Raw genomic sequence first — 17,316 nt, forward strand, 5'->3', positions numbered from 1 at the left:
CACAGCTGGAGACAGGCTGTTACCAACAAAGTCCCACTCACACCTATTCGTTCCCCTAAACTTCGTTCTCTCTCTCTCTCAGTCTCTCTCTCTATTTCTGTTTCTCTGTGTTTCGCGTTAGGGTTTCCTGATCTCGTCTCGCGATTATTGGATTTACCGGTCGGACTCGGCCAGATCAAGATTCGCGCTCCTCTAGGTTCGTCGCCGATCTTAATTTCTCTCGATTTGGTTCGATTTTTGGCCATTAATTAATCGTTTTGTTCTTATCCTCGTAATGTGCTTTGTTCTTTGTCTGTCATGACTTTGTTTTCGTGTAAAGAGATTGTAATTGTGAAAGTTTCGTGTGTTTTTTTCCGTTTTGAGGCTTGTCGATTTGTGTTGAGTGATTTCGGGAAGTGTTTTAAGTGAATTGGAAGATAATATTTGTAAGGAAATCTAAGGAATTTGTGTTATATCACTCAAATTGGGGGTTTTTTAGTTGTTTGCATCTTATATGCAAGTCTCATTGCTACGTGGAGAAAAAATGTTAGATGTATCTCGCTAGTCACAATATATAATCACCGGAGGAAATTCGCTCGTTTAGTTTTTTTCTTTTGGTTTCGGTGTGTTATATTTGATATGAAGTTCAATTTGCTAAAACCAACCGAAGCACAAGTTTGGAAGTGTAAAATTAATTTGTCTACATGTTGTATTGTTACTTTGCTGATTTTAAAGTTTGGAATGCAGGCATTATGAAGATCTTTGGTAATTATAGCTACGAATTTTTTGATTCATTAGCAGTACGGGTACTTTTTTCGAAATCGAAACCATTCCTGTTGGATATATAATAATGATTTTATTTTAATTTCAGACTTAAGTAGACTAATCATTTTACGTTCAACTTGGTCTCAGGTTCATTATTGTGTTGAATAACAACGCATGGCTTCTATGTTTATCTTGCTCTGTTTTCTAATGTCATTTCTTTGATAACCGTCCGACCAAAAGATTTGTTTAACCTCTTCGTATCTCTTATAAACCTGTTCCGAAATCTGACAGAATCATTGTTCCACTCTTCTTTCCAATTTATTGACTCGTAAAATACCATCCTCACATCACATGTTAACTCACTTTGATACCAGCGTTCTGGTATTGCATTCTAACCTGCAATACGTGTTGTGTCTGAAACAGCGATATGGAGTTCTCAACAGAATGCCGTTAAGTTCCGGCGAAGAGCATTGTCGTGTGAATGAAAAAAGAAGAAGAAGGAAAAGAAGGAGAAGCGTGGTCTGGTTTATTTATTGAGGCAGAATCTTGATCGATGCTGGCAGAGAGCATGCGTGGAATCTGTTCTTCGGGTAATGCCCCTGACGAGATTTGCTGCCGATGCACTCGGTGTGTTGACGATATGTCTGGTCGCTCTCTTCGCTCTCCTCGCTCTCCTCTGCATCGCGTACTCTTTCCACTTCAAGAATCGCACACGTAGCAACAACAATCTCGCCCAGCTCAGCTACTTTGGCGGGCCGTGGATCATCCGCATCGCGTTCGTCCTCTTCTCCCTCTGGTGGGGCCTCGGCGAGATCACCCGGCTCACCTGGCTCAGACGCGAGGGTCGGTTCTTCGCCCACAGCCTCAAATGGCAAGAGACCGCTTGCAAGTGCTACATCGTCTCGAGCCTCGGGTTCGCAGAGCCGTGCCTGTTTCTCACCCTCGTTCTTCTCTTGCGCGCCCCGCTCCAGAGCGTGGATTCCGGCGGGGTTCTGAGCCGGGCTTGGAACGGGAAAACCACCGCTCGGGTCATCCTCTATTCGCTCCCGTTGTTCGCTCTCCAGCTCTGCCTTGTCACCATCGTCGGACCCAGATTGAGCAAGCACGATAGCCGGCTCGGAGTCCCTCTCTCCTTCACGAGAACGGCCGTGAAGACCGCCGACGGGTTCGCTCTCTGCACTTACCCTCTGATGAGCACGATCCTCCACGGGATCTTCGCCACCGTGCTCACCGCGTACCTCTTCTGGCTCGGCCGGAGAATCCTGAAGATGGTCATAAACAAGGGTCTCCAGAGACGGGTCTACACGCTCATCATCTCCGTCTCCGGGTTCTTCCCGCTGCGGGTCGTCCTCCTCGGATTCTCGATCTTCTCGAAGCCCGAGCATTTCCAGTTCGAAGCGCTCTCGTTCTCGGCGTTCCTGTCTTTGCTGTGCTGCGCCGTGGTGTGTATATGCATGCTCGTGTATTTCCCCATCGCAGACTCGTTGGCCCTCGGAGGAGGAAGCTCCCCCGATGTGGAGGCTGTCGCCGGAGAACCGAACGAGACGGTCTCTCTGATCGGAAACCATAGCCGCCGCCACCTGGACGAGACCTCCGGCGCCGCCGCGAGCTCCGGGAGAAACTCTTCCGAGGAGAAGAGGGGATCGATATCGTTCAGGACGTACGAGAGGGAAATAGGAGCGTGTTCGAGGAGCGGAAATAGTAACAACTTTGTGGAGCTGAGTCTGTTCTCTCCGATGAGCCGGGACGGGACTCCGCCGGGGTCGCCGCCGCTCTTACTTGGCTGGCCGATGAACCCTGCCACCGCACCACAGCAATAACCAGGGATGTAGAGAGAGAGAGAGTGAGGAGAGAGAGAGAGAGAGAGAGAGAGTGAATATCAATTTTGTGGTAAAGATTTTTTTTTTTTTAAGACACTTGATTGTAAAGGGTTTTTGTTTTTTTTTCTTCTTAGCTTTAATAAGGATTTTCTATTCTCTGTTTTTTTTTCTTTCGATTATTCTAGGTAATGGTCTTTTTATTATATATTATTGAATATTGATGGTATTATAAAATTTATTTCGGTTTACGTTTATGTGCTTCAAGAGTTCGTTCCAGTTCACTCTTAGCTGCTCAAATGAATTAAAGTTGAATATGTTAAATAATGTCCTGGAAAGTTGGGAACAAAGAAAGCAGAAGAATATTTTATTCGAAATAATAACAGTAATCACTTGTATATATAGGATTGCGTATTTCATTTTTTAATACATTCTTTAGCTATACTCTTATCACTAAATTAAATAACGGATATTTGTCAGGTCGGAACTATTGCTAAATCAAACTAGGAACCACCTATTATATAATACAGCTATATATGAATGTGCTTGTGCAATAGTAATACACTAATTTACTAAATCACTCATAATATTCTCAAATATTTGAACTTTTTTTACTATGAATAAATAAAGGGCACTCTAATAAAATAGCCATATTGAAACGTTATAATTTTAACTCGGCCAACGTTTTAATTATATAGCCATTCATTAAAAAAACTGAGGAAAAAAAAGTGGAAAGAACAACTCAATTATGAAATATATATACTGTTATTAACTATAGCAAACAATACTATTAACGTTAATTAAAAAAAATTACTGTATTGAATTATAAATGCTCAACCATGCAAGCTCTGTATTGAAAAAAATTATTATAATCACTCTGTTATATACAGCTTCCAGATGAAGTCCTCAAGATTGCAACCAAAATTCTTGTAAAATTGCAATTACATCAGAGAGAGAGAGAGAGCGAGCAGAGAAAGCTACGGAGAGAGAGAGAGAGAGAGGCAATTAAGAAAGATATACGTTCAATAACTGCTTCCTATTCTTATGAAAATATAATAATTAATATTCATTAACAATAGAAGATATTATTTTTTTATTTTCTTTTAAAACCGTTTGCTATTTGAGGATAGGGTATTTTTGAGAATATTACACGTTTAAAACTTGTCACATCAGCAAAAATAGCCACTTGACTAAGCGTTTTGAAACGGTGGCTAAAACAATATATCCACTCTTTGAAGTGGCCTAGTTGATTATAAATGTCATAAATAAATGACTTCCCACGTCAAAGCGCGGGATATAGTGCTTGTGTGGTAGACTAAAAAAAGTTTGCATGAACCAAAAACTAAAATATAAAAAATTGCTGTGCAAAGAAAAAACACAACCTTTCATTACCATATCTCACTATTGCTAGTTTCCCAAGGGCAATATATAAAATACATCAGGGATTATTATTGCGATGAAAGGAGAGAGGGCGTTCCCTGATGCGAGAGAGGAGAGCGGAGACTTGGTCGGTCGCGATATCGAGCCTCTCCCGAGACTTGGCAGACTCCGCCACCAACGTCCCCACCAAGCTCTGCAGAAACTCAACTCTCTCCGTTGGGCTGTTCTCAGAAACCAACTTCGTCGGATTAGAGCTGCTCCGGCGCCACCTGCTCGGGAGATACCTGTCACCGGAGATCGCCACATTATTAATCTTCCATTAAGCTCCAACTTGTCGCCTGATTTAAACTTCCAATTTTATTAAGGTTTAGCTGAGGTTAAATGAATTCCCGTATCTACTTGAGCGGTGAATGTGCTTTACCACTGAGCTATCGTCGCTTGTCAATGAAATGTTGATGTCGGTTAAAAAACACCTTAATTGATTTCTAACCCGAAAATGAACTAATTTTTTTTTAAGGATTTTTAGGGTCATTATTTCATACCAAAACGGTTCAACAAAGTTTATTATTATAAAAAGTTTTAAGGTTTAACCATCTCCCTACACATCGTAAAAGACGAGAAAATCGGTTAATCAGTTACTTTTTTTTTTTTAGAGAAAAATTCTGATTTTTTAGAAAACCCATTTAACAAGCGATTAATCGGTTCTTTTTCACTGGACGCTTAGGGAAAAAAAAAAACAGATTTTCCGGTTAACATCAACCTCAATTAATAAAACGGTTTAAAAAGAAAGAAATCAGTAAAATATTCCAAGTTTACCTGTCGGGGATCTGAAAGCAGTTTCCGGTGGAGAGGACGCGGAGGGCGTGGCGGCAGAGGATCCCGGAGAACTCGAACTGGTGGCAGCTGCAGCTCAGGAGGCCCTCCCGCGGGGCCCACAAGATTTTGCGGCCGTCGGTGTCGGGTTTAGTGTGGTGTCGGACGAGAAAGCCGTCCTCGATCTGGAAAGAGGCGTAGTGAGCGGCCAAGACGAGCTGGTCTTGGAGCTTCGAAAAGGCAAATGGAGTGAGGACCGAGGCCGCGTGCGACTCCATTGGAGCCCCAGTCTTGAGGCATATGTTTTGCAGGTTCTGCTGCATCGTTTGCTGTTCCCCCGCCTGGTCTCTGAACTCCACCGCAAACGCAACCTGCAAAAAACAAATACCCCACCGTAAATATAGTCATATCCTCTTTTATTTGATCCTCACGATGTTATGTTACCGATACGACCCGGGATAGTTAACTAAAATAAAACAGATGGTATTTTTTTATAAATTGACTCGGTTCACTTTCGAGAGGTGTTGAAGAAATCCCTCTGATAATTAATAAAATACGATTTGAATTACTAATTTGCAGTTCTGGGTCTAAAAAATACACGAGATTCAAGTAAATCAACAGTCCCTCGAGTTACACCTAGTGAACCCTGAATCCTGTTCTTATGTTTTACTAAATTTATTTTATGCTTCTTATGCACATATGCACATCGACAAGTATTAAGTATTTCAATGAAATATTCCAGATTATTATTATTAATTAAAAAAGATGGTTTGAAAAGTCAGATATAAGAGTGAACTTTATGGAAGTGCTAATATGAGTTATTTACCTAAAGCCTTTGACAGGATATTTCGGAGTAGACAAGTCACAGGATACATGATCAGTAACTATGTCTTCTTATTCCTTTTCCGAAAGAACTCTGGTCCTAAATACTAAGTATTTGAAGCAAAATATATGCATAAGAACTGGGATTAGGGAAACAAATTTAAAAAGTAGTTTTACTTTTAGATATTAAATAATTTATGAAGAGTTATAAAAAATAAAAATAATAAAAAAATCAACCAAAAAGCTTTAACTTTAGAGCGGACCACGGATTTCCAAAATTATATATATTGAAAAACAGGAAGAAAAAAAAAAACCGAAATAAATAGCAAGAGATAACATCATACTTGTTCTACAAAGTGAGCGAGTCTGGTTTGAGCACTCAAGAAACGCTGGATGAAGGCATTTATCGATTTCGACTGGCCAATCGAAGTCATTCCGGCGAAAAAGTGGCTCCTCATGAACGGCAACGCCCAAAATGAGCGCAAGCCATATAAGTTGACTATGTGCCTGTTGGAGTGGAGCCCAAAAGAGCTGACCATGTCTCTCCAACCCAATTCGAATTCGTCTATCGACTCCGTATTGTATAGGCGATAGAACTCGTTCTTCCACTCGTTGTAGCGCTCTCCCAAAACGGCATTGAACCAGGACGGAAATTTCGCCACGATCATCCATATGCAATGCGCGTGCTTTGTGGTCGGCATTTCCATGGCTATTGCTTCTTTCAGGCACATGTTCTGGTCCGTTAGTATTGTTTGAGGCGCTTTTCCGTTCATGAATCCTAAGAATGCCTTCAAACCAGAAAACCAATGAACTACTGGGTTACCAATACATTCTTTATACGGGAAGCACTTATACGCAAAAATTCCACACAAATAGCTTTAATGCAAACATAGTAAACCCCTAGAGCTCATATAAATGAATTCCGAAAAATCTGAAAGGATCCCTTGCACTTAATGGAGTCTTGTGTTTAAAAATACTTTAATATATAAGCATATGATTAGTTTCTGACGCACTCGGTTCCCATTCTCTCACCAAATTGATTGATATGATAAAACTAAAATACCAATTTGTTAGACATAAAAGAATTAACTGAATGCAAATAAAATTACGAGGAACATAGTAGTTATAGTCGCGTTAGACAAACTTCTTAGCAAAATAGCAAAGACATAGTTGATTAGCCATTTGACAGTATTGATTAGCATACGTTTGGCTAGTTCTCTAACAATTGTGAAACCTTGACTATTACCTTCAATGCCCAGGAAAAGGACCTCAAAGTCTCTTCTCTGAGAAGCACGCAGCCGAAGAAGCAGGGCATGCCATAGTTGTTGACTCCGACCCATATCCCGAGCGGCATGTCGAAGGCGGCGAGTCGGTGCGTGGTGTCGAGCACGACGGCGTCCCCGAACACGTCGTACGACCGCACCGACGACGAGTACGACCACGCGATGTTCTCGAGCCGGTTCGCCGAGTCCACCGAGTACTCGAACCGAAACCCCGGGTCTTTGTCCCCTAAGCCCCGGCACATCCTGAGAAGGTCCACCGTCTCGTCCTCCGGCTCGACCTTCCTCACCGACTGTAGAAGGTTCCGGACGTCCTTCTCCGTGAAAGGAAGGCAACCGGGCTCGGCGCACTTCTCGAGCTCCATGAGTCGGACCATCTGTTGGACCGACATCCCTGTCTTGGCGAACATGACGATCCGAGCCTTGTCCGAGTCGGGGATCGTTCTGTAAGCCGGAAGGAACCGGACCTGAAGTAGAAAATTGCGTGTCATAGTGCTTTTAAAAAAAATATATATATAAATAATCACGAACATAACGTCTTAAGTTTTTATCGTCAAAGTATTGTTTCCCAAGCTGTACACAATCATTTTTCTTAATATTTTGGGCTGTATTTTACTTTGTTCACACAGTTTCATCCTGGTGGCAAACATCACGATTCGGGCCTTGTCATGCTCTGGAATCGTTCTGTAAGACCGGACCCGGCGTGAAAACTGCACATGATAGTGCTTTTTAATAAATAAATAAAAACTAATAGTGAAAACAACATGTCTGAAGTTTATATCGCCAAAATAATGTTTTCTAAGTTGTACAATCATTTTCTACGCTTTGAAGGAAAAACTGCTAATAAATTGAGAATATTGCACTTTAAAAGACACTATTTGTGTAATTTTTTTTCCCGGACCTGGCTCGGCTCGAGGAGCTCATGGTTGTGGTGGTTCGCGAATCCGGTGACTCGCCACTCGAGATCGGCGGTCTTGCTGATCCTCATGTAGGCCCCGCATCCGCAGCGGGACGATTTCCGGTTCCGCTGGGGCTTGCTCTCGCTGCGCTTCGCCGGAGTGGTTCCGGCGCGGTGGCACACAAAGTACCGCCGCGTGAGCCCTTTTCCGACACCGTCTTTGCCCTCGGTTCGGTGCCGCCGGATCGAGAATCCGCTGCGCTTTGCGAACTCGCAGTACAGATCGTACGCCGAGTCGTGGCTCTCGAACCTCTGCCCGATGTACGGCACGGACTCGTCCTCGCCGGAAGCGGCCAGGGAGACTCGAGCCTCGTCCGGAGATTCGTCGGCGCTGCTCGAATCTTCCGGCGAGAGCGACGGTCGGTGGTGGTGGTGGTGGTTGTGGAGGTGGTTCGATGATGGATCGTCGAAGATCACTGGCATATGTCCACCATCGTTGGACATTAGCAAAAACCTAGAAATAATTCGAATTACTAAATATTTTACGTTTCTGAGCTGTGAAACGTAGCGTGATCGAACAATTGACGATGAAATTGTATTACATAGAATGCGAATTTCGGAGCTGATCGGAGTTAAACATACCTGAGTGAGTTTCGGACGGCGCGGAAGTCAGAATTTCGCCAAACTGACGACGAATTTGGGGAAAATGGAACAGGAAAAAGGTCGACGAAGGGTTTATTAAAGGTCGAAGAGAATGGAGTTTTCAGAAATGATTACCAGTCGGAAATGGAGGTTGAAGATCTGCGGCGAGGAACTGAGACCGGTGATATGAACTGGATTGTGTATTCATCGGAGAAGCTTTACTCCTATTCGCTTCTTTCTTTTAAATTATCTATTATTATTGTAATAATAATAATAATTATTATTATTATTATTTATTGTTTTGATCAAAGTGGTGATCAGGTAAAACCCGACTAAGAGACTACTCTAATAGCGCTCCAATTTATGTGAGCAAAAAATAATAGCTCCAATTTTGATAGATAAATAAATAAAAAATCTAATAACTCCAATAGTTGCTTGCATTCAGAGAGGGAAATCAAACAAGAGACTAATAAGATCTCGATAATTCCCTAAAAAAAAAAAAAAAATCGTAATTACCACTAATTATAAAAATTTATTCTTTAGATTATGTCTAAATTCATTTTTAACCGGTATGTACTATACGGCATACATATGAATCGATATTTCTTGCCAATCGTTTTAAGCGATAAATTTTCGTCTATTTCTAGCAGGAATCCGCCCATTCTTCAAATGAAAATTTGTGGAAAGATAAATTTATTTGGGAAAAAAAAATAGAAGAGATAAGTTTTAAAGATTGAATAGGTGAAACGACATGAGATTCGGGAAAAAAAAATTCAATCAATACGCAATTAGAAAACTACAGTTTGTCTATTCGGCTCGCTACAAATTATGAACTTTACATTTATATTTCGCAAAGTCAGAAGAAAAAAAAAATCGTTATGGAAATGTGGCCATATATCTTGACAAATTTTATTTTTTATTTTCTAAAAAAAAAAGACAAATCTATGATCACTCTAGGACAATTTTATCATACAAATGAGTGTTTTGTGATGATATTTGATCACACCAATATCTTGTTTTGTGATAATATATTGTCACAAAGTGATCATATAAGTAAAAAAAAAATTAAAAAAAAAATAAAAATTGCTTATAGATTTGTCTCCTAAAAGTGATTTTGAGTACATTTGAAAGTGAAACCTGCAACGTGGGCCTCGTTGTTGAGCCCAAGGAAAAAAAAATGTCGTTTTCGTTGCCGTTTCGAGGCTTCTGATTTACGGAAAATCGTCATGCCGATGGAAAATCGAACGGAAAAAATGTGAAAAATGGCAAGTGAAATACCGTTTTCCATGGAAAACCGAACGGAAAAAATGTGGTAAAATATATTTAAAATATATACATGTAATACATACGTAAATTTTTCAATTTTTAAACATATATAAAGAAAATACATTATGTATATAATCTTTTTTAATAGAAAATTGTATATATATATATATATAATATTTTATAAATGTGTGCTATTAATAATATTTAATATATATATATATATAATTTATAAATGTGTGATATTATCTATTAGAATTGTCTCATTATGTGTGATATTATATATAATAGAATTGGATATTATATATAATTTTTAAATGTGTGATATTATATATTAGACTATGTGTGATATTATAATTTATAAATAGAGGTTAGACTATGAGACAAATATTTAGTAAAAAAAAAAAAAAAAAACCGACAACAGCCAAAAAAACGACACAAAAAAGAAAAACGACAGACAACAAAAATCGACGAAAAACGACGACGAAACGAAAAAAATAGCTTTCGTCGACCGGAGACCTTCCGGTAGCGACTTTTTCGCCGGAAATCGACGATTTTCGTCGACATTTGATTCCTTGGTTGAGCCATGTACCTAATGCCTTTTGAGTCCACTCTTTTCATCTCTTAAATTATAGTTTTGTGTTTCAAGCCTATAGGTTGTATTTTGACCTTAAGTAATTGTTCAGGGTCATAGTTTAAGTTTTGTCTTAAATTTAAGAGAATTATACACATATAGAAATAAATATGTTAGTTATTTCACATTACTGCTTTTTTTTTTTTTTCTAATTAGACAAATTTAGGAGTGTTTGGTTACAAACATGTAACAAATAATGTTAATTTTATCAGTATTAGTTACATGTTTGTAATTAAACACTCTTATATCTGTCTAATTTGAGAAAGTAGTAATGTAGAATCAGCCACTTATTTACTCACATTGGTGTCCAAACCCTTAAATTTAAACTTTAGTCCATCCACATATAAAAACATAAAATTTGTTGTAGATATTTACTAACATAAACAATTAAAAACGATAAAAGCGACGACCCGCTTACGAAAATATTATCGATACTAGTTCTCGCTAATATGGTTAGAAAAAACGTTACTTATTTCTTAAGTTTTATCTTCATGGAAACAACAGGCTCGCCTTAAATCTCATGCTTAGATATATAGAGTGTCTTATAGAAAGTACTTATACTTTGTGATTCCATATCTAGTGTAGTACTTATCACAAGTGTCCATGATTCAATTCCTAGACTTTTTAATCAAACGTGTTAGGACCCAAGTGATTAATCCACGTACAAGAACCATTTGGTCAATGGAGCGAGGCCATGTAGGTTTGACATTGATCTCTATAAGGGATCAGTTAGACCAATATTGCAACTCGGTCATTTATGCACTTTGTAGTAAGATCAAATAGACGATCGGTGTTGAAATGATAGGTCACAACAAGCAAATAACAAATTAAGTTAGGTAAGATATCAATCGCATCGCCCGAATTTTCTAAAACCCGTGACCAATGGTCGAGCTAACATTTGGTCACAATTATTTTATCCTAGCCTCGAGTTCACACGCATTCAAGTAAACAAAGTTGTAGTAATCGTCAGCTGATCCCGAACAAAAGAGATAGATAACAAAGTAATCTATCTCATAGACCAAGTCATTCAAGTAAAGTAATCATCAAGTTGCTCTCATAGTTAATCTAGATTGATCCCACACGGGTAGATATCTAAGTTATATTCTGAATTAATTATACTTGCATTGTGTCTCTTACTTGCATAAGCATATCAAAACATGTTATATCAAATTCATAGGAAATATAAGTTCATAGCTTTGACGGAGGGGAGTTGATCGGCACCTTGTGTTTTTGGACAAATATTTTGCCGGAGCTTTAACACTTTTGATGGTATAACTTATACATGTGTTTTGGGTTTATACTTGTACGTATGTTTTGAATAGTATGATAAACATTTAGTTCGAAATATGTATATTTATGTGTATCAATCGTAAAATTTTAGTACGTCTATACAAAAATCAGCGACAACAACTAATATATTTATAAAAGAATAAAAATAGTAAAGCAATAAACTAAGACATATTTCATCATCTAAAGTAAGAAAGCCAGATAACAATACTCTTAGGGTTTGTTGTCACATAAATGTTCAATTTTAAGCACAACCAAAATAATCAAAGTCTAATTTTTTTTTTATAAAATTGTCGTTAAGGTATTAACTTAGAAATCTAGCTAAGTTTGGTTAAGATACCGTAAAATTTAACAATTTGGTAGAGATTAATCGAAAGTTTATTTTTTTAAATTAAAATAAATAATTTGTTTATTAAATTGGTCAAGATTTATAGCTCATTAATACAATAGTCAAAGTCTTACTTTGTCTATATTATTTGTTTGCACTGCTTTTATTATCTATCTATGTGTCGAAATGTATTGACGTGAGCAAAGTGATATGTTTACAACGGGTACCTACCATTTTTTTTTATTTCTTATAAATTATGACTATTTTGTTAAATTTAGACCAATGTTAACTATTTTATAAATAATTAATTTCAATATGGGATATTTCATTAAAAAGACACTACAGAAATTTTAAAATCATTTTAAGCCATTTGTGCAACCTTTATTTATACTTTCAACCTTAAACTTTCATTTCATTTAATCTCAATTCGCCCGAAAGTAGATAAGAACAAAAATGACAAAAATAGACGGCCGTCAATTTTGACTCGTCTAAAATCTACATCAGAGAACCTTCCTTGAAGCTTGCTTTGGAACCACGTAGCAATTACATTCAATTTACCTGGACAACCTTTGTATAGACGGCACATTAATTTAATATTTATATTTTATATATAAAGTCTCTCAAGGAGAGTGACGTTTTCAAGGAACATGCACTATATTTTGTTTTCAAGGAACATGCACTATATTTTTGTCTAAAAGCCACGACAAAGACAATCCAAGCTTTACACATTTTTTTTTTAATTAAAATATATTTATATAAAGATCTTTGCACTTTATATATTCGAATCATTTTGTTCTTTTGGAAATCACGGCCGCGATTATGGATTCTCACTATCGACTGAGAGAAATTGGAATTATTTAATAGGCTCTTGTCGACACCGAACGGATAATAAACAACGACTTGTCTCATGACTCTCATCTCTCTCTCTCTTAAACAACGACTTGTCTCCTGACTCTCATCTCTCTCTCTCTCAATATTTTTTTTTATATACTTTCTTTTTAGGTAATATTATATTGACAATGCTTTTTTTGAAATGATAATATATGACATTGGGACAATTAAACTAATAATCTAATACTCTATTATATTTTTAAAAAATAATCAAAATTTCATTTTATTAAATAAATAATTTATCAATTCGAAATAAATAAATAAAGTTAATTTAATTTACTTCAAAAAATAGTCCATCAAATCGAAGTTAATTAAATTAACCTAACTAGTTAATTAATTTATTTCGATCAGATCATCTATTTTCTTAATAAATAAAACTTTGGTCAAAATTTTAAACATCTGAATTAATTATGAGTTGCAACAAATTTTTAATTTTAATTTTTGTATTGTGAATTGGAATACTATTTCATTAAATGAGTCTTGAATTGACCAATGCAAGTAATATTCTTTCAGCCTTGGCAACAGAAACAAAAATGCGAGGGGTATTATTCTTGCGGAAAAGTATATTCCATTTTGACGATTGTTGGCAACAACAGTAAGTAAATTAGATACTTAATTTCAAACATTTGACATATATACACACGTGTTTGAGAAAAAGACATAAATAGTTAAATAAATTTATAAACAACTAAATCATGTCAAACTTATTATTTACTAAATAGTCAACGTTCTGTTAATTATAATTAATTAGTCACTGATTATATTAAAGGTTTATTAGGTAAATAGTCACATTTATAGTTTGACATTGCTAAGTAGTTAACATTCATAAATCTTAAGTAAACAGTCATTTTCATATATTTACAGACGTAAACCATAAGTAAATAGTCACTTCTATTCATTAAGTCATGTCATATTTATAGCTATTTACCTAAGATTTACGAAAAGTTGGCTATATAACAATTCCAAACGTTTTAGTTGACTATTATCTAATTTTTTGTTATATTAACTATAATCAAATTAAAATTTCGTCCAAATAACTCAGTTAATAGGTGAAAACCATTTAGACAAAGTTGTCAATTTAATTTAAGTTAATAGAATGAGTGATTAATTAATTATAATTAACATAACGTTGGATTTTATGCAAACTTAAAGTTTCTATATGATTATTTAACTATAGAAATCAATAGTTAATATGTATGCTACATATATTATTTATTAAAATTTATTGATAAATAAAAAATTTAAAGTGAGCTATGATATGAGTTATAGGTAAATTTCTGTGTAACAAAACGTGGGTGGTTATTGATTTGATCTACTTTCGAACTCATTGAGAATTAGAGATGCTGTTGTGTATTACTATAACAATAACAGGAGGAAATTATGCAATTAGTTTTTATAATATGTAAAACAGATAACATTTAAGACATATATAAAATTACAAGTAATGAAATGTGTGCAACTAAATCACTTAATAACTACTAAAATTACAAAATAGGTCACCGTCTCATAGTATTATGAGTTTTATCCATTAAAATCTTTGTTTTTAAGAATTATTATGGATGTAATGATAATCAAAGATGCATTTTTAGTTATATAAAGATTTTTTATTTTAAATATATTTTTCATTAAAGTTAACCTCAGTGAAAGTGAATTTTTTTAGATATATAATAATAACTATTTTATAAGTAAATCAACCCTTTTCTATTAATTAGAACAATGATTATACCATTTGATTATTTTTTATTTAAAAAAAAGACCATTCGATAAAATATTAGGAAACCTAGATTTTGTGACTAATTTGATTAACAAAATATATTAACTAAGATAAATATGATTAAAACTCAATTCATAAAATTTAATTTACAAGTGAAAATTAATTATTTTTTTTCGAAAATCAATTATATTAATTTATTTGTTAAGTTTATGGATTAAAGATAAACATTATAATTTATAATATTGAATAAAACATAAAATTAAACAAAATTCGATTAGTTATCGCTTAAAGTTGTTGATCCGCCGATATAAGGAAACTTGTAATTAAATACGCATGACTTTGTTGGATTTTGTAATAATTAATTAATTATGATGGGGTGATTCCATTCCCATTTACAACTTCAATTTATATGAAGACGGATATAATCAATGATTTAATATATGGGGATATTTTGTCATTTATTTGGATGGTCCTACAAAATGGTGTGTGTTCGTGTTTGTGACTTTCTGGTCCAAGTTTTTATTTATTTATTTAAGAAGGTTTGTGGTACAAGTTGTGTGTAAAGAAAATCCAAGGGAGGTCCGAAGTGGGGAAGTAACTTCCTCCATGCTTATCTATCACGGACTATTTTAGTATTATATCTATACCTGTCCATTTTGTCATGCATCACGTCACACACACCACATTCTCTCTCTAACTACTTTTACGTATTTTTCTATTATGGACATGGTTCCTAATTCTTATACTTTGTTAGTTTGTTTGATTCATAATTAATCCATGTTTTCCCTTAACTATATTAATTACATTTTATTATAATTTAATTCACATTTTATATTTTCGAAACTAGAATGGTCTTATTTTTTTCATAATCGATCATTCTCACTGGTTATATTGATAAAAATAATATATATATATATATTAAAAATTATTTTAAATAATGTAGAACACTTTTAAAAAAGACGAATAGTGAATAAAAAACAATTAGAATATTATAACAAAAGTAGTGGGTTACCTTTAATCTTCTAAGATAACATATATCATGTTATAGATTTCACTCTAATTAGGTACCTCGTTATTTGAATGCGAAAATAAACACATCTCGTAACTAAGGTTCAGAGATAAAGAATTAAATAAAAACTACTATGAACTCAATAAGAGGATCGTGAATAGTCAATAAAATAATAGAAATAGAGAACCTAAACAAAGTAAAAAAAAATCCTTCGTCGAAGACGCAATTGACCAACGTTGGTGTGCACGATAAAAACAGATTAACAATAGTGGGAATGTTGACGACTATAAACTCTAGACGATGATCGTGAAGAATCACAAAGCTATTGACGAATTCAACTGAAATCGACAAAGGCACATAAAAAAATCTCCTTCAGATTGAAAGTCCGGTGTATTAAGATTATCGGAATCTCGTGTCAAAAAACAAATTGTGACATCAAATTTTAAAATTCATACTTTTATTTTGAGAAGGTCAAAGAGCGGCTACGTGTTTTTTTTTTCTTCCAAGCCTAGATGCGCAAATAACGTTTTCTTTTATTAGTTAATTGATCTTATTATTATTATATTTATTTAATGATAACGTATTTCATAATTTTGTGCTCGTTCAATATGGTTGACGACACTTTCAATTACAACGGGATAATTAAATTATAGCTAAGTAGACGAATTGTAGACAACGTAAAAAAAAAGTTTTATTTTAACTATAATATTAATAATGGGGTGCCATAACATCACAATAATAAAATATCATATATATTATTATGGATGTATTTACCCTTTCGAGTATGTATCTGTTTCCTTGGTGACCAAGATTTCTTTGTCTTGAAGACTTTTTGGCTTAATATTCATGCAATATATAGTTTTAAAGATTCTCCAAAAGAATTGTCAACGCTGATTGAACGTTGACAGTTTTACCCTTCACTCACTCATCTTCCTTGCTCCATACGTTCACGAGGAAAGTTCTGCTATGTGCTATGTAGACCTTTATTGTCTGCGTAGTATTTCAGACCGAACGGAGAGAAATTACATAATTTATCACCAATTTCATAACATTTTTTCACTTTTCACTAAAATGTTAATTTTTCCCAAAATGTCACAATCTATGTCAACAATGTTGACATCTATGTTTGTCCTTCACTATTAGATGTCAACATTGTTGACATAAATGTGACATTTTGAGAAAAATTAGTATTTTGATGGAAAATTGGAAAATATTATGAAATTAGTGACAAATTAGGCAATTTCTCTAGAACATAATATATCAGAGATTTTATATAAGGGTTGAAACTTTCAATTGGCATAAATCTGTATCATTGACTAATAATGTCCTCCCTTAAAATAATAATATGAATGATAAATTCAAAAGCGAATTTTCACTAAGATATTGAGATGATATATGTCATATTTTTCCTTTATATATTCAGATGTAGTTCCAATATCATTTATAACTAAAATTATAACTATAATCGAAACATAAAATTGATATTATAAAATATAATGGAATATAAAGAGTTGTTATGTCATATATTGACATTTATATTGTTGTAAAACAACTTATAATATTCATTCAAGTTTGATAATGTTGAGATTGAAACTAAGATGTATTCGTATCGACATCAATTCACGTAAGATAACATATAGTCAGTAGTATACCAATTGATTTTGAAACTTGCTGCTAGATTTGTTGATTCACGTAAGAAAACATATAGTCAATATTATGTCAATCGAATTCGAGACTTGCTGGTGGATTTGTTGATTGATTTAGATCTTTGTTGAAACTGGGATTTTAACTTAG

General features: G+C 35.0%; 2 protein-coding genes across 2 annotated transcripts; one reads left to right on the plus strand and one right to left on the minus strand.

Moving 5' to 3' along the window:
- Positions 1-55: 55 nt before the first annotated feature.
- LOC149398989 (plasminogen activator inhibitor) lies at positions 56-2,818 on the plus strand. Its single transcript, XM_089612452.1, has 2 exons — positions 56-196; positions 1,168-2,818. Exon 2 carries the CDS (start codon positions 1,338-1,340, stop codon positions 2,562-2,564), a length of 1,227 nt encoding a protein of 408 aa, XP_089468578.1. The 5' UTR covers positions 56-196; positions 1,168-1,337; the 3' UTR covers positions 2,565-2,818.
- A 988-nt stretch (positions 2,819-3,806) lies between these two features.
- On the minus strand, positions 3,807-8,746 carry FRS11 (FAR1-related sequence 11). Its single transcript, XM_089612474.1, has 6 exons — positions 8,397-8,746; positions 7,758-8,268; positions 6,823-7,323; positions 5,921-6,364; positions 4,758-5,125; positions 3,807-4,225 (listed from the first exon to the last, which is right to left on the minus strand). The coding sequence occupies exons 2-6, from the start codon at positions 8,256-8,258 to the stop codon at positions 4,000-4,002; spliced, it is 2,040 nt and encodes a 679-aa protein (XP_089468600.1). The 5' UTR covers positions 8,259-8,268; positions 8,397-8,746; the 3' UTR covers positions 3,807-3,999.
- Positions 8,747-17,316: the final 8,570 nt, after the last annotated feature.

Source organism: Urtica dioica, chromosome 4 (assembly GCF_054948205.1).
Source record: "Urtica dioica subsp. dioica isolate 48M chromosome 4, U.dioica_male_clone48M_v1_H2, whole genome shotgun sequence".
NCBI classification, from domain to species: domain Eukaryota; kingdom Viridiplantae; phylum Streptophyta; class Magnoliopsida; order Rosales; family Urticaceae; genus Urtica; species Urtica dioica.